Source organism: Sinocyclocheilus grahami, unplaced genomic scaffold (genome assembly GCF_001515645.1).
Source record: "Sinocyclocheilus grahami isolate Dianchi unplaced genomic scaffold, SAMN03320097.WGS_v1.1 scaffold226.1, whole genome shotgun sequence".
Classification (NCBI taxonomy): Eukaryota; Metazoa; Chordata; class Actinopteri; order Cypriniformes; family Cyprinidae; genus Sinocyclocheilus; species Sinocyclocheilus grahami.
Genome location: NW_015505405.1, coordinates 416,835 through 442,006, shown reverse-complemented (window position 1 = coordinate 442,006; position 25,172 = coordinate 416,835). Strand labels below are relative to the sequence as shown.

Genomic DNA, 25,172 nt, shown 5'->3' with positions numbered 1-25,172 from the left:
AGCGTGCACGAGCGCCCTATTTACGAATGATTGGAATTCATTAACTATCGCCCCATTCATACGGGGCGTCAGCGTTAACGCTTGACGGAGGGCGTTTCTGAAGCTTGGTGCTGGAGACTGTCATAGTGACAACAGCCAATCACATTAGTCTTCTGGTGTTGCATGAGGCTATCTGATTGGCTGACGCCTGCATTGGCGCTTGAAAAGTTGAAAAGTTTTCAACTTCTGCCGCAAGCAACGGACCCACAATTCATTTCGCCAACGCTCGATGTCACTCCATTCAAAGTAAACGAGAGGCGTTGACGCCCTGTGTGAATGGGGCGTAATGCTGGCTTCACGTGCTATCGGAAATTTCCTATTTCCACACTTATGAAGTTGTGATTGCGAGCTTGTCGTATTCTAGTGCTTTAATGTCGGAAAGAATAAAATGTAGCATCCCATTGGTTGACTATCATAAACATTCACCAGTTTGCAGACAATTCTGGAATTTCGGTCAAATTCATGCTTATTTCACTGCTTATGCTTCGAATGATCGTTCATATCTAGCCTATAAATACAATACTTTAGCGACGAGACAAAGGGATGTAGTTGTTGTGAGAACAGCATTGACAGTAGCAATGGTTGTCCACTCCACCATGTTTAAAGATTATGACCCGCCCAACTCGGAAACTCGGGTATCAAAATTATTTCTGAATTTCCCAGTAGTAAATACAACTTGAGAGGCGTTCTCGTCTAATTTCCGATTAGGAAACTCGTATTTACGATAATTCCGATAGCACGTGAAGGCAGCATTACACATGTTTAACTATCAAATCTCATGTTTATGAAGCGTTTGTGAATCCGGAGGAGAGTTTTCGGGAAGGTCTGTTTTACGCGCAAATTACTCAGAATTTACTCCTATATTTACGAATGTTTCATGAATGAGGCCCAATGGGTGCATGGGAGAAAAGTGAACAAGGGCATAATTAAAAATTATACTGTGTAATTAACGCCATCCACTACATAGTGTTTTAGTGGACTAAAAAGTTAATTTAGGCCCTGTTTACACCTAGTATTAAGATGTATGTTGAGCTTATTCACGTTTGACAATTTCCGGGAGTAGGCGAAAACAACCGGATTGCTTTTGTAGTGTAGATGCTCATGTCGTCAAATAGCCACTAAAGACTGCCTACGCTCTAAGAATCTTTGCACACCGAGTCCGAAATCCTCGTTAAAAAATTTACTCCTATATTTACGAATGTTTCATGAATGAGGCCCAATGGGTGCATGGGAGAAAAGTGAACAAGGGCATAATTAAAAATTATACTGTGTAATTAACGCCATCCACTACATAGTGTTTTAGTGGACTAAAAAGTTAATTTAGGCCCTGTTTACACCTAGTATTAAGATGTATGTTGAGCTTATTCACGTTTGACAATTTCCGGGAGTAGGCGAAAACAACCGGATTGCTTTTGTAGTGTAGACGCTCATGTCGTCAAATAGCCACTAAAGACTGCCTACGCTCTAAGAATCTTTGCACACTGAGTCCGAAATCCTCGTTAAAAATAAATACGACCTCATGTTGTGTGTCACGTTTACACACTGCCTCCGAAACTTTCGTCCATCATAAATTCGGATCAGGTTCGATTTTCTGCGTTTTTGCATCCGTAGCAAGCATTTTGATAGGAAAGGATGGCAAATACGAAAAAACACATATGAAAATTTCGGACTCAGTGTACAAGGACCTTCACTCTTAAACATTACAGGGCTTTTGGTTTGAAAGCGAATGTTCTCTTACCAGTCCTGATTCTAACACAAACCCACATCGTTAGGCGTAGTTTTGCAGCTATCAGAGCAGAACATGTAAGCTGCTACTCTCTGTGTTATTTTCTGTTGTCTCATATGTAAATTGTGAGAGCTTATTTCGCAATATTAGATCAAAAGATAAGAAAAAGACAATACATACACCAGTCCATATAGACACTTCGCTCAAAGAAATCAGGAAAGTGGACAAAAGAGACGGATTAAAACAGTAGGTGTAAATGGGAATGTGAAAATCACAACTTGTGATCCTATTGACAAAAACGCTTCTTAATACCAGGTGTAAACAGGGCATTTGTGAGAGATTGGTGATGGCCTCTGTGTTCTACTGAACGATGCAGATCCCTGCTGCAGTTTTAAAAAAAAATGTATTGTAATGTTTGATTGTGTGTGTGGTCGGCTTTTTTTGTGAATGTAGTGTTGAATTGTTTTTCTATTGTTTGTAATGTGAAAAAGTGGGAAATGAGTTTCCCCTTCACGGCTTTCTAACCTAACCTCAATTTGACTCTTAAAATAATTTATTTAGAAAAACTAGAACATTTTGGGAAATCAATCAATTCTTCAGGTAGTAATTATTCAGCAGTGTCTTGCAATGCTAAAATATATGTGAGTGGCATGCATTACTATACTGATACAATAACCAATGGAGATTGTGATGGTGCTTAGTGGAGAGGACTGGATCTTAGGATCAAGATGTCAATAATTGGAATTAAGAAGGCCAACTTGCCTCTCATGCATGCCATTTCATACGAGAAGGCTGCTAAAATTGTAACATTTTGTTTGTGAAGTACAAGATAAGTAAATATGCATGTGCATTCTGTTGCATGGATCCCACAAAAGATTTGTGCAACAGGATGCTCTTTGTTAGATATTGCTTTTCTCATGCTCATAGTCACAAAATAAACCAGACCTCAGGCCTTAAGCATAACAGCTGCATACACACAAAATGGAATTTATGAAGTAACTACATTTCAAGTAAAAGTAACTAACCACAATCATCTATAACTGTTATATGCATAGAAAATGGCGAAGTGTATGCCATTACCTAATAATATTGCCAACTGCAAATGGAAAGGCACTTTAGAATGGTTATGTGGGTGTTTAAATTGCTTCTGCTTATTTGCATTGCTGTCTTTCCACAGCCCCCAGTTGGCTTATTTAAAAGGAAAAAAAAGCCATTACAAACATTCACCTCACTGGAGCCTCAGTGTAGCTGCAATACCACCAACCTGAACACCCACGCCAGTACAAAACATATGATTATTTTAGAGGACAAAACCTCCGCTACAGACGTGGAACATTAGGGAATAAAGAATATTGTGTAATAAAATGTGCTTTATATCTGGTTTGTATATGGAATTACACAGTTTTTGTGACCATATGGATTCTTTTGTACTGATAATAAAGGAGAATGTTCTGGGTTGAATAGTGTTGAGAAAACTGTAGCTTCCCTAAATATACACTATATAAAAGAGGTGATTTTTTTTGGCACCAAAACTATATATAAATGTGTGGATATTTATTATTAAAGGGGTCATATGACGTTGCTAAAAAGAACATTATTTTGTGTATTTGGTGTAATGCAATGTGTTTATGCGGTTTAAGGTTAAAAAACACATTATTTTCCACATACTGTACATTGTTGTTTCTCCGCCTTTCTGAACGCATAGATTTTTACAAAGCTCATCGGTCTGAAAAGCGAGGTGTGCTCTGATTGGCCAGCTATCCAGTGCATTGTGATTGGCCGAATACCTCAACGTGTGACGGAAATGTTCCACCCCTTACCATACTGTGATGCCGTGTCCGGCCGGAGCGACGAGACAAAAACATTAAAACCCATTATAAACGAGGCATTTGTTGCATCCATTGGAGACATAATTACTGATAAATAATGACTTATACTGTCTTTTTACGCGTTGCGTATCATGCTGCGTAAACATGAAACCATGTCTGCATTTGTGATCGGAGAAATTACAAACGAGCGCTACTCTACACTGCTCAAAACTCACGTTTGAATCGTCAGTGGCAAATTCTTTAAATATGAAAACTTACTTACATGCTGTGAGTCAGAAGCACCAGACTGTCCTTGGAAAGTTGGAATTGCCCCACTTTATAGAAACAGACACCGGCATTATAGGCTACTCTCCCAGGAAACAGTCCTCGTCCTCTGTAAAATGCGCTGCACACATCTGAATATTTGGGTTGAACTGTTCCAGAGCAGTGTTGTAAATACAACTTAACCGCTGAGTTCTAGTTGTGTCCTCTTTTGGAAGGCCAAACAAAGTAGTTTCGCTTTCACAAAGAAACACACACCGCCTTCACGAAATGGCGGCGGCGGTGGCGGCAGCAACAATACTACAGTGAGTATCAAAGTTACACCTTATTTCTTTGCGTGAACATTTGGGCGGCATTATGCAAATCTTCCCACATAGTGACGTAGACATGTGGGGGCATGTTAGAATGAGCCGTTTTAGGTAGGCGTGGTTGACTCTTAACTTTTATAAAGAATATCTCTTTGGATTTGAGACTTTAGTCTTTGCAACTTTACAGATCTTCTTTATGCACCAAGAGCTTGTAACACTCCAAAGAGAAAGGAAAAATTGAAATCGCGTCATATGACCCCTTTAACATTTATTTCTAGCTCTCCATTATGTCTCTCAGTAGCCTGTCCAACAAATAACACCTTTGATCAATTTAATCAGTCTTTTGGCCATCTGCAAGGAGACAGCTGGGTCCTGACATTAAAAATGTATTGAACAGGAAATATATGTTTGTCCGATTTAAAATGGAGTGCTTCATCTAAGGTCATTTAGACACTGTTATTCATAGACTTCACACATACTGCAGCAAATGAGTTGACAGGACATCTTTATTTTTTGAAAGCAGTGTGTTTGCTTTTTTTCTTATCACATTTTCAATATTGGCATAACCCAGGTGGCACGTAAGCAACATCCAGCTCTGTTCCGGTTTATTGTTAGTAGATTGTGACATGCTCAAGTACAAACACCAACTGCTTCAGCCAAGAAGATTGACATGATAGGACACATTTACAGCTTAGTGGAGTAAAATGTACTTAAGTATTTATGATCCAAGCTCCCGTGAGCTTCATCAATGAATTTAACAGTGAATAGTACAGTTGAGGTAAGCTCAGTTTCAGCAGGGTACACACCCTCATATGGCTCAAAGGGCGGAACGTAAAATACATAATTGTTTGTGAGTTTTTCACTCAAAATCAGTTTCAAAAACCAATTACATATCACAGTCGTGCATGCCTACTTACAAACTACTACCTCACTCATTCACAATACTGAACAGCGAAAAAAGGTGCAAAGAAAAAAATAATCATCAGCTCTTTCCCCAGCTTCATGTACACTAAAGTTGTGGTTTTCTGGCAAATAAGCAATGTTAAAAAATTACAGTAATGTACGTTGGTCCTTCTACAACCGTATGCTAGCATATTTTGAAACTCACATCCAACACATTATCATAAATCATAATAAATTATTAAATCAATAGGTCTTTCTACATTTCTACACGTCAGCCTTGGTTGAAAATTTTTAAAGGGTTACTCCACTCCAAAATGAACATTTTGTCATTAATCACTTACCTCCATGTCGTTCCAAACCCGTAAAAGCTTTGTTCGTCTTCGGAACACAATTTAAGATATTTTGGATGAAAACCGGGAGGCTTGTGACTGTCCCATTGACTGGAGCTTGTAACACTCCAAAGAGAAAGGAAAAATTGAAATCGCGTCATATGACCCCTTTAACATTTATTTCTAGCTCTCCATTATGTCTCTCAGTAGCCTGTCCAACAAATAACACCTTTGATCAATTTAATCAGTCTTTTGGCCATCTGCAAGGAGACAGCTGGGTCCTGACATTAAAAATGTATTGAACAGGAAATATATGTTTGTCCGATTTAAAATGGAGTGCTTCATCTAAGGTCATTTAGACACTGTTATTCATAGACTTCACACATACTGCAGCAAATGAGTTGACAGGACATCTTTATTTTTTGAAAGCAGTGTGTTTGCTTTTTTTCTTATCACATTTTCAATATTGGCATAACCCAGGTGGCACGTAAGCAACATCCAGCTCTGTTCCGGTTTATTGTTAGTAGATTGTGACATGCTCAAGTACAAACACCAACTGCTTCAGCCAAGAAGATTGACATGATAGGACACATTTACAGCTTAGTGGAGTAAAATGTACTTAAGTATTTATGATCCAAGCTCCCGTGAGCTTCATCAATGAATTTAACAGTGAATAGTACAGTTGAGGTAAGCTCAGTTTCAGCAGGGTACACACCCTCATATGGCTCAAAGGGCGGAACGTAAAATACATAATTGTTTGTGAGTTTTTCACTCAAAATCAGTTTCAAAAACCAATTACATATCACAGTCGTGCATGCCTACTTACAAACTACTACCTCACTCATTCACAATACTGAACAGCGAAAAAAGGTGCAAAGAAAAAAATAATCATCAGCTCTTTCCCCAGCTTCATGTACACTAAAGTTGTGGTTTTCTGGCAAATAAGCAATGTTAAAAAATTACAGTAATGTACGTTGGTCCTTCTACAACCGTATGCTAGCATATTTTGAAACTCACATCCAACACATTATCATAAATCATAATAAATTATTAAATCAATAGGTCTTTCTACATTTCTACACGTCAGCCTTGGTTGAAAATTTTTAAAGGGTTACTCCACTCCAAAATGAACATTTTGTCATTAATCACTTACCTCCATGTCGTTCCAAACCCGTAAAAGCTTTGTTCGTCTTCGGAACACAATTTAAGATATTTTGGATGAAAACCGGGAGGCTTGTGACTGTCCCATTGACTGCCAAGTAAATTACACTGTCAGGGTCCAGAAAAGTATGAAAGACATAGTCAGAATACTCCATCTGCCATCAGTGGTTCAATCTGAATTTTATGAAGCGACGAGAATACTTTTTGTACGCAAAGAAAACAAAAATAATGACTTTATTCAACAATTCGTCTCCTGTGTGTCTCTCCGCATCACCATAGCACCATTTTGGAGAATAACCACTGAACGCAAGCAGCGTACGCTCTTCTGTGTCAGCCGCGACAGAAGGATCCGTTTTCTACGTGTATTTACGCTTTGATTTGAACGGAAACAGCGCATCCGTGCAGCGCGGCTGAGATAGAAGAGCGTACGCTGCTTGCGTCCAGCGGACAGTTACAAGTCTCCCGGTTTTCATCCAAAATATCTTAAATTGTGTTCCGAAGATGAACAAAGCTTTTACGGGTTTGGAACGACATGGAGGTAAGTGATTAATGACAAAATATTAATTTTGGGGTGGAGTATCCCTTTAAAAACAATTCAGTGAGGTTATTTAAGTCTGCGTTTGGGGGGAAAATAAATAATCCTTAGATCTGTTTAAAAACTTGTCCTTGATAAAATAATGTCTATAGCCTTTTTAATACTGATAAAGGCACTCATTGGCTTAAAGTGTGAAAATATGGTAATGAGAATTTCTGGAGATACTCAAATGAGTGCACACGTTTCCTTTGCTATCAAAGCGAGTCTCCAGAAACCTGCTAAGAACAAGTCCAGGTCATAGTTCACCCCATTTTTTTCATGATCACTAACACTTCTAGAATTAAGCTCAAGCATTCATGCTCCATTATTTATTTCGATTTTTCCAAACACATTATGATAATGAGGACATGGACGGGAAATGTGCTCAATTGTCAATTTTCCTCTTGATTGGGGTGAAATGTGACCGGGTAATGTATTTTGTGAGATTCAACCATTACATAGCTCATAGTAGAGCTTCCGTACATTAATGCACAAGCAATATGTATACACAACAACTATCAAAAAGTTTACTAATTTCAATCAGTTTCAAGTACACAATCTCAGTTTTGCCACGAGGGACGCCATAGAGTAGGAGAATCTCGCGAAGCAAGTTAGTTAAGCTGTTTTACATCTAGCTACCTGAATGCAAAAATACCTGCTTTAAATGGAATTTAAAGGCAACTCTGTCCTCCCATTAAAGGAATCGTTCACCTTAAAATATATTTTTTTGTCATTTACTCACCCTCATGTCCTTCCAAATCCATAAAACAAATCTGAGAGATTTTTGTCCCTCCATTGAAAGCCCATTACACCAAAACTTTGACGTTTCAGAAAGCTCAAACGAAAACCAATGAGGTTTGTTATCAGGCATCAAGAAAGTATGGTTGGGCTTGCATTTACCATATTTGAGATGCTCACATGCACATATATGTGCGTTGATCAATCTTTATGTATAAAGAAGTCTTTTTTTTTTTTTGAAGCATGAACAGTTTCAAACTTTCAGTCGATCTCAAAACTCTCAGGTTTCATTTCAAATATCTTAATTTGTGTTTCAAAGATGAAAGAAATGGGTTTTTCATGACATGGGGTGAGTAGTTGATGACAATTGTCATTTTTGGGTGAACTAACCCTATAAATACTGAGGTCTCTGGCTTCAAATCAACATAATAGTGCATTCTCCTACCAGTCGTACCTATTACAACTGTCTGTCAGTGATATATTTAGACTAAGCTGGAGTGCATGTGTTACAGCTAGCACCTACAAATTTAAACCTAATTCCCTGTGTGCAGTTTAACAACAACAAAAAATAAGTCAAGGAAACAAGTTACTGGGCAGACTACCAAAATGACTGCCCATACATTCAGAGAAACCATGATTCTTGTGGAAATAGTAACAAAACTGGTGATTGAGTATTTACACGTTCCGGACCAGGTGTCCAGCACCTTAACAGGCAACAAAACGTTCATCGTATGATTGGTGCCCCTTCAACCATGTGATAAGGGATCATTGCACCACTTCGTAACATCCACCCATTTTGTGGAAGTCTTCCAACTGGATGTGGTCTCTCAGCCCATGATTTCTCTCTCCAAGCTTGACAAAACACTATGGTCATGCAAGACCTCATGACTAATCTAGACTGACCAGGTGGCTCTTGGTAAATGGTCTACTTCACTGAATGTCAAAAATAAATAAAACTAGAAATGTACTCACAATAATATGTGAACTGCAGCCTTCACTTTAAACCAGTCTCAAATTTTTGAAACAGGTTTTCATACTGTGGCTGTACATTCAATTCCCAACTTCCCTTTTCCAGGCAAAACCTGTATTTGTATACTGATTTGTATATATGCGAACACTGCGAGTAAGAGTTTCACATTATTCCTTATTTCATTTCCTCCAGAGAAACAATGTTCAAGACAAAACGAAACAAAAATATGCCAAACGATCAAAGCATTTCTCCCAATTTCTGAGTTCCTATTTAAAGTTCTTAAGAGATTGTTTGAATCAGCCCCTTCCCCATTCTCTCTTTATAGTAAGTGAACAAATAGTCCTTAGATTCAAAAGTCCAACTGCTGGAGGATGCCGTTTAAATGGGTCACATGACACCTGAGTTCCTCATCACCCCGGGACTTCTACAAACAGACACGACAAGCTTCCAGTGAGCGCATACATGAGGATGGGTACACATGCAAGTCTTTACAACAGTCCCTTGGCAACAAGAGGGTGGGGGTGTGTTGGTAGCAGTTGAGGTTCAAGCATATAGACACCAAAGAGAGGCCCAGATTTGGGGGTGGGGCATCACCTCACAACCCACAGTATTCTCATGCTAATCACAGGATGGCTGTCCTGTTCCTGTGGGGATATGAGGATGTTGCCCTGGCAACTTATTTTTCCTTTCTTTTTCCTGTCCTCCTTTGTTATGCACAATCGCCGACCCGCATACGCAGCGTGCCTCTCTTATGCAAGTGCCAGAGTTGCAAAAATTCCTCAGGCATGGCGTGAAATCTCGAGGATGGGAGAATGTTGTCATAATAATGGTGGCTGACCGGCCGCTCATCCAGTCCCACCGAAAATGGCCAGAAACCATAAGCGGTCACCTCTTCACACAAGCCAAGGGCAAGGCTCACCAGGAACAACCCTGTGGACAGCCGTTTTCCATGGACGCCGTGGTTTTTCCAGAATCGACCAACGTTTTTAAGGAAGTCCGGGTTGGCAAACAGGACAGTCTGGTTGGAGGCGGAGTCTGTAAGGGCGTAGTATGCCCGCAGGGAGGGGTCAGTGCCGGGCTTCATGGAGAACGCTGGTATGTAGATGTAGCTGGAACCATATGCCTTCATACTCTCTACGAAGGATTTGCGGGACCATAGTAGGTTCTGAAAGCTGATAGTGAAAAAAAGAGGAACAATAAACATTTGAATTTTATTTTAATGTCAAGTAAAAAATGTGTAAAAAATATTCTTTCTGTAACCAAACTGTTTTATTTAAAGATACTGTGGCCACAATGGATGAATGAATGAATGAATTCAGAAATCAAATAGACCCTGAATCTAACTGTCAGTCTATTACTGAGCCACGGTTAACTTTAGCTCTATTTATATTGTATTTTGTTAAACATCCTGTTATTGAGTGAATAGTCAAGTTATAATGAATAAAATGTCTGAGCTTGAGCTTGTTTCTGAATGTCTCATATACCTTTAGGAACACTCACATTGCAACACAAGCATATTAATATGCTGTTTTTAATAATATAAAAAAAAATGTTAACAGGGCACTTAGGAGATCTCCTGCCAGCTAACGCAAGAAGTAAACAAGCTAATCCGCTAAGAAAGGTCGATATTCATCCCTCAAGGCATGTAGTCAGCTGTCTGGAGATCTGTGTGTCCTTTTCTGACCATTCTGTCTCTGTTTTCCTGCTGTTGCTGCATGCTGCTAACTTCCCCAGAAACCACAATAGCTACCAGCTGTTTCACATAGAAGGGTTTTATGAACTCTATCAGACAACAGAATGCATTGTAATTGTAAAGTAAGATGAATAAAATATGGACAAACTTGTAATAGAAAAAACATGGTTCAGTAGAATGAGAGAAAAAATTATTTTATTGAAACCACAGTATTGCAGAAGAACAAACCGACTTGGCACGTTTTATGCCAAATGCCCTTCCTGCCGCAAACCAGCCCTGAGAGTGCATTAACTCGTGCAACCCCAGTGCTGGGACACACTCACTCACTCACTCATTCATTCACACACACACTCACTATGGCCAATTTACTTTGTCCAATTAATCGGAATAAAAAAGATAATTATAATTGAACAATTTCAATTTTGATTAAATTCAGCAGTGCTGTCACCAAAGCAAAGCCTGCTGTGACAAAAACAATAGTGTGCATCTATTATGAAAACTACAGAAATCTCCAGGTAGAGCAGAAAGGTGCTGCCATGAATCTAAATCATTGTTTCCATCGTTATTGGTATACTGAAATCTTGTTATTGTAATTAAATAAAGTATCATAAGTGAACCATATAACCCCCCTATAGACAAAAAAATAGATAAATAAGTGAAGAGGAGAAGACACGTACTTCTTTTCAATAATGCTAGGATTCGCGCTCACCAGGTGTGTTCTGGTACCAACATCAGTGGTGTACTCTTTGGACAGAGGAGGAAGGTTACATCTAGAGGTAGAGGAGATGAAGAAAGATTGCAGAAAAAGTTTTGCTGGGAGTGATGTTTTTCAGTTTGTCACAAGAAAGCATTGTTTCTTACAGTAAATACAATAATAAACGCCCCAGGTCTTATTGTTATGCTACTGATACATTTAGCTACACATTAACACTTTGCCTATCACAGGTTAGCACAGGCCAGCAACCGGCTAATTAAGGTCTTCAGGATCACTAAATCTTCTACGCAGGTGTATTGGAGATAAACTCTGCAAGAAAAGTGGCCCTCCAGCAGCAGTATTGGACACTCTTGGGTTAACACTAGCAACAGAATCTAGCCCCTGATTCACTGATACTCTCTGTAACCATCAAGCTCTGAGCTTGACCTGACAAAAAAATTACCAAGTTAAAAGACCAAGCTGACCTGAGCAATTATCAATCTCTCCTGTCCTCTTCCTCTTCTGGGTTTCTGCTGCCAAGGCCACTTAGTACCAATACATCTCCAATAATAATCAGTAACCACTTTTCCACACTACACACACACACACACACACAACCAACCACCACCTGCATGCACTCCTCCTATTCTTCTCCCATTCCTTAGAACATGATCCTCTCACATCTTCTACAGGAGACTACACTGCGGTTACTAACTCTCACTCTAATCATCACATCTCTCATGACTTTCACCTTTCCCTCCATAATTAAGTAGGCTGAGGCAACCCCACTGCTAAAAAAGTCCAAACTTAACCCTAGTAGTCTTTAGTCTCTCTCTTCCCTTTCTCACAAAATCCCTAAGTATTCAATCAGTACTTTTTCACTCACAGGACAAGCTACCCAATAACAACCAATCTAGTTGCAACAGCAGACATTCTACTGAGACCACCTGGCTGTCAATAAAACTTTACACATGAAAAGAGAGAACTCCAGATAATCTGTTCTCATTGGTTTGTTGCCTTGAATACTGTAAATAACCAGATTCTCCAGTCCAACAGTTCTGACCTGGACATCACAGGTATGGCACTTATGTGTTTTCAGTGTTACCTTACAGGCAGATCCTTTATAGGTTTCTGGAGAGGAGGGTGTCTGAACTAAGCACTGGGGTTCCTCAGGGTTCAGTGCTTGGTCCTCACCTTTTCTTGATATACACAACTTCACTATGCTTGATCAAACAGGCACATGACTTTTCCTATAACTGTGGAACTAATATGCAGCTCTACCTATTGTTCCAACCTGATGGCCTCATAGTCTCAGCTTGCATCTCTGCTTGCCCTTCAGACATTTCAACTTGGCTAGAGTTGGGGCTGCTCAACCTTGCAACCCCAGAGCTCGTAAACCACAACCAACCAGTTAGTTGACTACATTGTCACTGTTCAATTGGATTCATCAACACTAACGCCAACCAGGACAAGGAATCTGGGGGTAGTGTTTGATGACCAGTTCACTACCCACATCTCAACAAAAGCCTGGTCATGCAGGTTAATGCTTTATAATATCAGGAAAACTAGACTGGGTACATTGCACAGCTCCTTGTCCAAATACTTGTCATTTCAAAACTGGACTACTGCAATGCTTTATTGGCCAGCCTTCCAGTCAGCACATATAAGCCTCTGCAGATGATCCAGAACTTGGCAGCACATCTGCTCTTCAATCAATCAAAGAGGTTCCACGCCATATTTCTCTTGGTTTTACTCCACTAACTGGAAGGTATATGCAACTGGAAATGGATCCTCTTACCTAAAATTCCCTTCTGCAATTTAGAGTCAGTGAATGAGGGGCACAAAACATTCCTTCACAATGAGGCACCTTTACACCTCAGCAATGGGATGAAATGCCTACCTTCACCCATTACTACTTTTAAGAAACAGTTGAAGACATATCTTTTCCTCATGCACTTTTCTAAACCACAAAGGATTTCTCTTTCTACATTTCACCTTTGCTTTAGTTTGTGTACTAATGTTTACATTCAAACTTGGCATTATGTGTTGCAAATATTGCTATATAGATTTATTTTATAAATATATATCTATATATATATATATTAGGGATGTAAATTTTCGATCATTTCCATGATCGATCGTCATTTAAATTAACGATCAATTAATCGATTAATCGTTAACCTAAATGCTGCAAATTGCGTCTACTGCAGCGGCATGCAGTAAACAACTTAAATTGTTTACTCACCCAAATTAAAGGGGTTTTAGTCTGAATAAAATGCTAGTAGCAGGATTGTAAAATTAATAGATGTGATTTGATAAAATGAACGTTTGAGATCATTTTACTTTGTTGGTTGTTTAGACGGAGACGCTGAATGTGCTTTTTCAAATGGTTTCATGGTGCTCGTTGTTGTATTTTAAAACACAATGGCAATGTTTTCAATTGACATTATGGCATTTAAAATAAAATGATCCCAAACGCAAGTACGGCGCGCGTGGTCAGTGAACTGCTTCCATCGGCACTGCTGCTCACATGACACATTTTTATGTGAGTATTATGATCAGTGCTTAATTTGATCCTGTTCCGGAAAATGTCCGATTTTTCATTTTTGCGTTCCGGTAGGCCTGTTTGCTTTTTAAAGATCCGGCATTTACAAGCGCATTAGCTCGTGACAGTGCATGCGTGCATACGAGACGGAGCGAGTGTGGGTTTGGCTAGATGTATTTGGAGGTTATTGTACCTCTCTCATTCGGCACAAATCCAAATGTTTCCATATTCGCAATGTATTTGAATGTTAAACTATTATTTATATGTAAACTAGGCTTTGTAGGCATAGGCTACTTTACGCGCATTCACATATCGATGGAAAAATCATCCTCTTCACAGGAGCAAAAATGTGCTTGGCATAACAGCAGAGTGGACCAGTATACGCACTATTTAAATTGACCAGTGTAACCTTTTATATGTTTGGTTGACTATTTGATTTTGATAATGAACAGCCTGCAATGTAAGTTTGAATTACTAGAATATGTGGGGTGTGTGTGCGTGAGGCGCCGGCACGATCGAACAGTTGAAACATAAAATTAAAAAAAATTTTTTGGTCATACAGATAAGAGTAAGGTAAGTTATAATTCGAAACTGCAAAGTGTTTACTTTTATTTTTGCACACTCACAATAAAAACAGAAGATTTGTGCTTTTGTAAAATAAAGCAAACAAACAAACAGGATGCGTGTTCAGTTCAGTTTCTGTGAACTTGTTTATGGAGCGCCGCGCCACACATCTGTTTTAAATATGTTAGCTTAATTATTTAAGTCAATATATATTGCTTTTTTCTTTATTAAAAAAAAAGGTTTTATTTTTATTTTAGGCCTATTTTCATTTAACTTACATAGGCTATTTTCCTTAAAACATCCCATTTTGACCCAGGGCTTGAAAACCTGCAAACTTAGTTTAAAGTTAGGTCCATAAACTTGTGAACACTCTTAGTTGTGGCATCACCGTTTAGTGACATCATTGAATGTCCCGGGAAAACTGAAGCTGTATTGTCAGTGTCGGTCACAGCGCCTTTTAATTGCTGTTTTGAATCCGGCAAATATTTATTTACAAATTATAAGCTCTGATTATGACACAAGTGAGGTATAAAAGCTTTTCGATGCCGTTCGAGGCCATATACATTTACGCGGCTTTGTTCTGGTTTGCCGGTTGGTTACGAATTTCCACAAATGTAATAATATTTATTATTTATTGTTTCTTTTCCTAAAACCTCACCGTCTCACCCTCTAATTTCGAAGGTTTATTTTATTGTCATTCACTGTTTTCACATCTCTTACTGTGGTAAACATGCGGGAAGGGAAGTGAAAGATTTCATGGCCATGAATTAAGAATTCGTTCTATTAATTCGTTCCCTCATTTTAGTTAAATCATGGGTTATTTTAAGGAACAAAATTAATGAAACATGGACAGTGGCCACAAATGAATAAATGAATAAAACGAATAAAACAAATTAAGTTGTAGGAATGAATAAACTATCTGTCCTGTGTCCTGCAGCCCTGGAAAGCACAGTGCCCGATATGAAAGAATTATTTGGGGAAATGACTTAGGTACTACATTTCTGTTGCTTTCCATGTTGAAGAATTTTGTGTTGTTTCTATTTTAATGTACTTTTAAAATTTTAATCACATTAAAAACTTAATTTTATGAATGAATGAATAATAATGCATTTATATGCCGTCACCGTCACTCACTGCTTACACGTGTTTTGTGCATTAGCAGCACGCACCCCAAAAATTGAATAATAATAATAATAATTCATTACATTTATATAGCGCTTTTTCTAAGCACTCAAAGCCATATTGCACCAGAAAGTCCACCACACACCAGCTTTATTCGTGGAGAGGAGACAGAATTATGAAGCCAATCAGCAGATATGGGGACGGTTAGGAGGCCATGATGGTCAGAGGCCAATGGGCAGATTTGGCCAGGATGCCGAGGTCACACCTCTTCCTCTAGATATCTTAATCAACCATCGATAGCTTTAATCGATTGCATCTCTTATCGACAATTAATCGATTGTTGATTAATCGTTGACATCCCTAAAAAAAAAAAAAAAAAAAAAAATATATATATATATTAGTCGTCGACCGATATTGTTTTTTTGACAGCCGATGCCGATATCTTGGAAAGCAGGGTGGCCGATATAAAGCCGATATAATTTTATTTATTTTAATTAATGTTTAAGAAATTTGAAATCATTTGAAAATGAATTAAAAAGTAAATTCGTTAAATAAACATACTTATACTTTAGATTAGGGCTGTGCGATATGGACAAAAAAAATCGCGATTCCTTTGATAAATTTTGCGATTTCGATTTTAATCACGATTTTGACACACACAGACATGCTTTAGTCATAAATGTAAAGCATAAACATATTTCAACTTTATCAAGAAGCTGTAACATGTCTCTAGAACAGACATAAGGCAAAATAATCACTAAGTAAAGGTGTAACAAAATGTCTCTAGAATAGACATATGGCAGAAAAAGGGATTTTGTGCCCAGGGATTTTTTTTTGCCATGCATTGGTCATAGAGCTCTTTGTGGCGTTGCCTCAGATGTTGAACTAGATTTGTTGCGCCAAGTTCACACGTACTCCGTCTGCAGTGCGTATACAGTATGTGTACGCGGTGCAGAAGCAGCACGGACGCATTTTGCTTTCGCACAGGACACGTTTGCAATCCGCTCCTGATCAGCGGCTGTTTACCACAAACACAACATTTATCCATTATTTTGATTTCAAATCCAAATGTTGTTTCTGAAAATGCTTTTTCAGCTTTGTGATTCTCTTTTATCACAGTACAGTAATACAGTCTTTCATAGACATATTCACGTTTAAACTCAATAAATATAACTTTGTTTAACTACCACCACAAGTGCCATCTATTATTGCCTTGTTTATCTAAAAGTGCACTTTTCCTTGTTTTAAATCTAGCCAAAAAGCCATGTGTTGACTGTGCGCGGAAAAAATACACACCACAGATGGAGTGCGTGAACCTGGCATTACGTTTGTATGCCCGCCCGGTCTGTTCTGTTCTCCTGCTCCATTTAGGCGCGCTGCATTCTGATTGGTTCGGATAGCATACTGCGGGGAGGTCGGGGGTGCAGAAAATCATGCTATAAAGCGATTTAGAAATCGCGCACGCTCAAATTGCGATTTTAAGACAATTTTGATTAATCGCACAGCCCTACTTTAGATGACAAAGTATTTTTCACAAATAAATAAATATTTTATAAATAATATAATAAAAAAGGAAGTAAACACTGTAACCAACAGGGCACTCAGTATTCTGGGAAGTTTGTGTGCATTGGGAATCATATTTTTTCGTTAACGACGATGGCGAACAAGAGGGAGAATGTGAGCAAACAAATATTACTATCTTCTCACCTCACGATAAAGTCAGCTTGGTCAATTTCTTTTCCACAGCCACTGTGTTTCAGGACCCCTCCATTGCCCACAACCGAACACTTCTTCAGAGGAAGCTGCAATGGTGTATCCTAGCAACACAAAAACTTTCATGGTTACTTATATTCATACGCTTCAAAGTGCGGTGAACCTCTGAGTAAAACTGAATCGATGAAAAGACCCTTTGTAAGACCCCCTGCCGATTAATTTTACATTACAGGCCACAATTTCATTTCAGTTTCTCTAAAGCTACAAAGTCATACTTCCAGGTAACGATCCCTACCATCTCCCAAGTAATCTCAAATTGGCATCTATGATGCGCAACAGATTTAAAGGGATAGTTCACCTAAAAATTACAATTCTGTCATCATTTACTGCAGGGCTGTACAGTGCGACGTGCTACGAAAAAACTGGTCTGTGCGATTAATAAATGTGCCACTGTAGCACGCGTGCGATACTGTTTTGCATGTTCATAACACAGCCGCTTAATAGTGTGAAGTGATTTCGTTGTGCTTGTTTGTGTGTGTGAGATTGATTATACTTGGTAGTTAGGGGTGTGCGATATGACGATTTTTGATTATGGACGATTAAAATGTCTCCACGATCTGCTTTTGAAGAAATATCATTGTTTCCTGCTGCAGCGCACATTCTATCAGCTGCAGTTCTGGCGCCTCCCTCCGTCTCAATATAATGTACAACGCCACATGCATTCACATCAGTGTTAGCTGGTCGTCTTATATTCAGGGTCTGGACTTTGACATGTCAATAATACAGCCACAACAATAGGTGGCGAGAAATACGCATACAATGAGTGTGCCATGAAATACGTAATGTAATGCGTGTTGTAAAGATCGCGAGTAAAAACAAAAGAAGCAGAAAACCTTACAGCTGCATGAGTCGTGACTGTCACGTTAGCCTGATGCGACCAAACTCCCTTTGTGATTTTAAAACGTAAGACAGTACCCAGATTTGAAGACTACAGTAAGATTTAACTTCTACTGTCGATAAGATTTTGGTCGGCTACTATTAGATGATAGCCTAAATGTCCTAATTCAGATGGGCTACCTGATTTTTTTTGATGGTATATCAAAAAGTGTATATTTTTTAAATGTGATTGTTGGTACATTTGACCAGTTTTTACCATACTTTCAAAACAAAAATTAAACTAGGAAAAATATGCAATATGAAAATAATTGAAGACAAAATGTGTTTTACTGAGAAAAAACAAGATTTGGTTTTTAAAAAGCCTTTTTCCAAAAGGTACATCTGGAAAAAGGGGGGGGTCGTCTTATATTCGGGCCAATATGGTAATCACCAATGTGAAAGTGAGCATAAATGAAAAGCATTTATTAAATAATGAATGCATGAATAAATAAATACTGCAGGTTTTGTGAAGTTAAAGTTAAGACTTTTTAAGTCCAAGTAAAGAAAATGGAAGGAATTATTGAAAGGGGCCCACAATTAAATTGATCAAAATAAAGTGCATTTATGATTAAAATAAGAACAAATATCTGCCAATTTATGGAAATGTGAATAAAGACTTTTTTCTCCTTCAAGTAATGTTTTACAGCAGATCTTTTCTATTGTGCAACAGACTTATTTCTAACTTAATAATAAGGAAGTATGATATGCTGACAGAACAATATTTTGCAACAGTTGTCGCAACAAATTTCAATCAAAAAGTCAAAGGAATATAATAATAATAATAATAAACTAGATAAAAAAGTTTGTCACGACCAGAAAGTTTGAAAAAGTTTGAAAAGATTAAAAAGTTTAAGAAGTTTAAAAAGTTTTAAGTTTGATGGTTTTCAGTCTGAAATAGCAACGTTTGAATATTTTGAAGGCAATACAGTCTGTCAGAGATGATAAATAGATAGATAGATGTAGATAGCATGTTGCTAGCATGATTAGCAAGTGACTAGCATGTCGCTAGCATGATTAGCAAGTGACTAGCATGTTGCTAGCATCATTAACAAGTTACTAGCATGTTGCTAGCACGTTTCTAGCATGATTAGAATGTGACCAGCATGTTGTTAGCATTATTAACAAGTGACTAGCATGTCGTTAGCATGATTAGCAAGTTACTAGCAAGTGACTAGCATGTTGCTAGCATCATTAGCAAGTGACTAGCATGTTGCTAGCATCATTAGCAAGTTACTAGCATGTTGTTAATATGTCGTTAGCACGATTAGCATTCTACTAGCATGTTGCTAGCATGATTAAAAAGTGACTAGCATGTTGCTAGCATTATTAGCAAGCGACTAGTATGTTGTTAACATTATTAGCAAGTTACTAGCATGTCGCTAGCATGTTTCTAGCATTATTAGCAAGTTACTAGCATGTCGCTAGCATGTTTCTAGCATGATTAGCAAGTTAATAGCATGTTGCTAGCATGTTTCTAGCATGATTAGCTTGCTACTAGCATGTTGCTAGCATGATTAACAAGTTACTAGCATGTTGTTTGTACGTTTCTAGCATGATTAGCATGTCGCTAGGATAATGATCAAGTTTAAATGATGTCAGTAATCTTGCTTAATTTGATTTTCAGCTGTATTTAGCTTTGGGATATCCGCTTAATCTGTTTTTTAAACGTTTAACGTTAATAATGTAACGTCACAATGGGGCATAAGCTGACACATTTTTATAGAAATTATATGATGTTATGTAAACCGTTGGAATGTTATATAAACTCTATATTTGCTACTGTTCAGCTCACGAAAGATAAAATGTGTCCAACGGCATTAATTAGTCGAATTAATTAGACTAATTAGTCGAACGCCACCATTGCATCTTTATTGAAGCACGTAGATGGCGCTGTGGGATTAGCGGTAACTTGGCTCAACACTGCGCGAAGAAGAAGCCAATGGGGAAGGCAGAACATCTCATTTAAAAACAGCCGCGTCTTTGTTTTCCTTATTTTAACCTTATGCAGTGATTACGGTAGCACGAACAACTATTTTACGTTATTGCTGTTAGACATACACAGTTAGTTGGCCTGATCAGAGCGGTACATGTAAGTGCTGGTACAAGTAACGTAACGCATTTTAAAATGTTGCCTGTTTATTAGGAGGGACTGTTATTGGCATGTCATAGCACAGAACTAACATATTATCTTTCTCCTTTTAAGCTTCTCCTGTGCAGTCAAATCAGTCCCTGTCTTCATCCTTTGACTCCAGTGACTAGTGACAGGATACACTCATTATTGAAGAAAGGTCCTCCAGTAAACGAATGAGACCAGATGATGGAGCTAAAAGGTGGGCTATACGTTTTTATTACTTATGCATTTGGGGGACTGTTGAAACGCATAAATCTACTTAAAAATACAACATTAATTTGATCTTTATAAGGTTAAAGTTTACAAGAATATGTCAAATTAAGTATTGTTTGAAGTAGTATTTTTATTGTTTATATGCCATATTTATTTGTTTGCTTTGATACTTTTTTATTTTTTATTATTAAGCTGGTCTGATTGATTCTCAATGAAAAACTGTCAATATCCTGACAGATGACATTAAAGAAAATAATAAGTAATATTTCATATAAATAACTGTGTGTGTGTGTGTGTGTGTATATATATACTATTTTTATATTTCATAAAATTATTTATTTTTGCAGTACATCACCACCAAGGAAGGTGAACGAAAACTATGCCAGATGAATTGTGCCTTTGTTCCTGTACCTCTGTGTCCCCTTCTTCAAAAATGGCTAAGTATTGCACTGTTTTTGTTTTAAGTGAAAGTGAAGTGACATGTGGCCAAGTGACCCATACTTGGAATTAGTGCTCTGCATTTACCCATCCAAAGTGCACACACACAAACCGTGAACACACACCCGGAGCAGTGCGGCGCCCGGGGAGCAGTTGGGGGTTTGGTGCCTTGCTCAAGGGCACCTCAGTCGTGGTATTGAAGGTGGAAGAGAGCACTATACATTCACTCCCCCCACCTACAATCCCTGCCGGTACGAGACTCGAACCCACAGCCTTTGGGTTATGAGTCTGACTCTCTAACCATTAGGCCACGACTTCCCCATTAATGCATTGACAACTTTTAAATGTTTTGATCACATGCCCGTAATATAGGTGGTGTATTTTTCTCTTGGATTTTAAAACACTTTTTCTTCTCCTTTTTCTGTATTTTTGTCTTTCTAAGGAGCATTACTATGATGTTGGTAAGAGTGCCACCGGATACTTGCTATGGAGAATCAAAACTATACAGAGAGGCATTTCTAACGAGGAATATCATTTGAAGGTACAAAATGAAAAGAGAAATGTCATTGTGCCACTTTTCACAGCACTTTTGTAGCTACTGAGTTGCGTTAACTGTGACTAAGGATTAACTTCATATAGCGTTCTTTAAGCAGTGTTGATGATCTTAAAATGTTTGTTGTTTGTGTCTTGTCAAGGCCAGAAGAGACCAGGAAAGGTGTCTACGTCTCAAGTAGAGATATCTTCTAGAAGGTTTTTATTTATTTATTTTTTGTAGTTTTTTTTATTTAACACATCAGTGATAGTCCCCTGCGATTTTCTTGTTTTTTTTTTTCCAGAGTGGAACAAGCATTGAGGAGCATCTTCAAGGCATTGCTGGAAGTGCTCAGCCCTGTCACCTGGCTCTTGGAAGAATTATTCAGTTCAGCAGTACTTAAATTTTGATCAGCATGCCATTCCATGCAAGTCAGTCTCTTCTCTTGATGCTGTTGACAAACTGTTTAATGGGGTTCATTTACCCAAATTCTGTCGACATTTACTCACCCTCATGTCGTTCCAAACCTGTAAGACTTTCGTTCATCTTCAAAACACCAATGAAGATATTTTAATGAAATCTGAGAGATTTCTGTCCCTACATTGACAGTCCACGCAACTAGCACATTCAAGGCACAGAATGGTAGTAATGACATTCATTAAAGTAATCCATGTGACTCCAACTGGTTTAACCTCAATTTTATGCATGCATTCACACAAAGTCTGCTTTCATTTCAACAAAACATTCATCTGTCGTCGTGCTCTCGTGTATGCTTGTCAGAGATGAATATTTTCATAAAGTGGTAAATTATAATTTTTTTCTTTGTGCAAACAAAGCACTCGTGTTGCTTAATAAAACTGAAGTTAAATCACATGGGTTAATTTAATGATGTCTTTAAAACCTTTCTGGGCCTTGAAAGTTTTAGTTGTATAAGCTGTCAATGAAAGGATAAAAGTCTGCCAGATTTCATTAAAAATATCTTTATTTGTGTTCCGAAAATGAACAAAAGTCTTATAGAAATGGAATAACATAAGGGTGAGTAATTAACGATAATTATATTTTTTGGTGAACAAACTTCTTAAGGCACACTTTGTTTTTGGCACCACTTATACCACTATTCTACACAAGATGTACACTTCATTTTTTTCTTTGCTGAGGTTAAGAGCAAGGCTGCTTAGCTTGTAGGTTCAACAGGTTCTGTACTGAATATAATGATGTATTGTCATTTCATGCAGACGTGATGTATTTTTGTCCATGTATGTACATGTTTCTTGAGCCTGACAACATTTTTTAATAAATGTTTTAAATGTGACATCGTTGATCTTGTTTTCTATTTTGTTTTTAAAACACCAAATGGGTTTTAAAATGAGATATTTTTTCACTATTATAAAATAAATATTAACACTAATCAGAGTAAATTTTCCTGCAGAGTTAAATTGTGGTAACACAGAACAGAGTTAATTTCCCCTAGTGTTAAACTCTGGTAACACTATTCAGTGTTGAGCAGTGTTAATTTTTTACTCAAAATAGAGTTAATTTAACTCTGAAAATGTAACACTATGACATGAGTCAATTTATCACCAATTCTGAGTGGGACCAAATACACTCGGGCCGAGTGTTAAATTCAACTCTTATAGAGTTAATTTAACACTGCAAAATTTACTGTGTAGAACCTTTCAAATGCAGAAAAGGTTCTTTATGGTCAAAAAAGGTTCTTTACGTTTGATAAAAAATGTTCTTCCAAATAAATAAAAAAAGTTCACTAAAAGGTTCTTTAGAGAACCAAAACACTGGCATCACTGCAAAACCACCCTTTTGGAGCCTTTATTTCAAAGAGTGTATTATGTAAATATTCATATGCCTGTATATGAGTCATTTACTAATTTGACCGTATTACCAGATTAATCTCCTTTTCTGGGATTCTGCTTTGTCTTTCATCGGCTGTTTGATTTTTCAACTGAATTGTCAAAATAAAAAATTTAAATAGAATAGTTGATTCAGTATTTTACATTAAAGACATTAAAAAAAATATGCAAACATTAATAGGAATTATATCAAAGGTCATTTATAAGATTACACATTTTACCCAAGGTAGGGGGCCAACTTAACCATATTGGAATGTTTTACATTTTGTGCTATAGCAACTAAATAAGCAGATGTTTTTGTTTATTTCCTATAATAACACATTGGCTGATGCATTATCATCCTTATCATGCTAAACAAATATCTAAATATGTTAAAATCTCAAAAGTAAATCCACATCGTTCGTAAGAGGGGCTTCTTCCCCATTTCCCCCTATTTAATATTCATCTAATAATTAAAATGTTCTGTTTTTCTATTACCATTTTTTTTTCAGAAACAGGCATATTATAAAAACATATTATAATATTTTGTGCACATTACAATGTAAGAAAAAAAAGTAGAAAAAGAACGATGTCCTGGAAGATATATTTCACTGTAAAAAATGACGGTGAATTTAACGGTAAAAAAGTGAAAAAGACCGTATAATTTACAGTGAATAACCGTAAATTGACATTCCCAGAATTCCCTGCGTTACATTTCAAATTTGATGTTTTTTTGTTGCAATAACTATGATTCTTCTTAGTTTTTTCTTATCAGTTTTGTATATTAGGATTGTGTGTTACACCTAATGTTGTTAAATGAATGTTTATTGCATTATTTCAGTTTCATGTGTGTCACCATGATGGTGTTTAGTGTTTGTGTGAATGGCACTGTGCACCTTCTATATACTGTATGTTAGTATTTAAAAGCTGCTTGTGATGGGCTTTGGTTCATCATGTGACTTTCTCATCACCTCCTGCATTTGGAGGTTATCAGTGTATTACAAAGGTACAAAACAGATTTCAGTACTTCAATAGGTTGGTATATTAACATTATATCAGTTAATGAAATTAAGGTATTTAACTGTAAATTTAAGTTCAAACCTTAAAACCTAAAATGTTTCTACCATATTTTTTTATGGTAAAATTCCGGCAACCACAGCTGCCGGTTTTTTACCGTAAATTTTTTTTACAGTGTAGGTTTACAGGCATTTCCTTTAATCCTAAAACAAAACACAATGCAACATGTATTCAAAATACCAGTAAACACATGTGAAAAGGTAGTACAGAAAATTGCTTCATATTAACACTGTACTATTTTTTATAGAATTTTCTTATAGTTTCCATTTGCTTAAAATTCCCTTGATGGCTCTTAAGTTTTTGCAGTGCAGTTTTTTGAAGCGAGTGGGTATTAAATGAAATATAATGAATAAAAACGGTCAACATTATATCCCATTTATTCCTAACATCTACATCTAAATTTAATTTATTAAAATATTTTTTTTTCTCATGTCTGCGTGCTGTTGAGCAATTTTTAGATAACATAGCCTACTTTAGTTGTCATGACTCTACTGTGTGACTGTGCCCACTGATGATAATGCATTGTTTGAAATACATTTGTTTTTATATAATTATATAATTTATATAATGTAACCTTCTACTTGTTCTTGTCAACTAGAATGCTGCTTATCATATCCTTTTAGGGTATATTTTATATCCACACAGGCTGTAGTGGTGCATAACATCTATTAAAATAAGAATTATATTTAAGGTAATTTTATAATAAAAGAAATTCCTGTTCTTAATGACAATGCTGAGAATATCACATGGATATATCTGAAAAAAATCTTTCAAATACTTTTAAACAATGCAATGCACTTAACTAAACTAATTAAATTGCAAGCTACTACTA

The 25,172-nt window shown here is 37.2% G+C and overlaps 2 protein-coding genes and 1 long non-coding RNA gene across 3 annotated transcripts in view; 2 read left to right on the top strand and 1 right to left on the bottom strand.

Moving 5' to 3' along the window:
- The window catches only part of acot18 (acyl-CoA thioesterase 18), a 446,653-nt gene that overhangs the window by 324,011 nt on the left and 97,470 nt on the right, over nucleotides 1-25,172 (top strand).
- LOC107597015 (alpha-N-acetylneuraminide alpha-2,8-sialyltransferase-like) lies at nucleotides 7,092-17,180 on the bottom strand. Its single transcript, XM_016287909.1, has 3 exons — nucleotides 17,164-17,180; nucleotides 11,241-11,301; nucleotides 7,092-10,010 (listed from the first exon to the last, which is right to left on the bottom strand). Exons 2-3 carry the CDS (start codon nucleotides 11,261-11,263, stop codon nucleotides 9,548-9,550), a joined length of 486 nt encoding a protein of 161 aa, XP_016143395.1. The 5' UTR covers nucleotides 11,264-11,301; nucleotides 17,164-17,180; the 3' UTR covers nucleotides 7,092-9,547.
- On the top strand, nucleotides 20,312-22,282 carry LOC107597018 (uncharacterized). The gene is made up of 5 exons (XR_001610424.1): nucleotides 20,312-20,435; nucleotides 20,797-20,890; nucleotides 21,330-21,428; nucleotides 21,583-21,637; nucleotides 21,724-22,282. It is a non-coding gene; the product is annotated as an uncharacterized lncRNA (long non-coding RNA).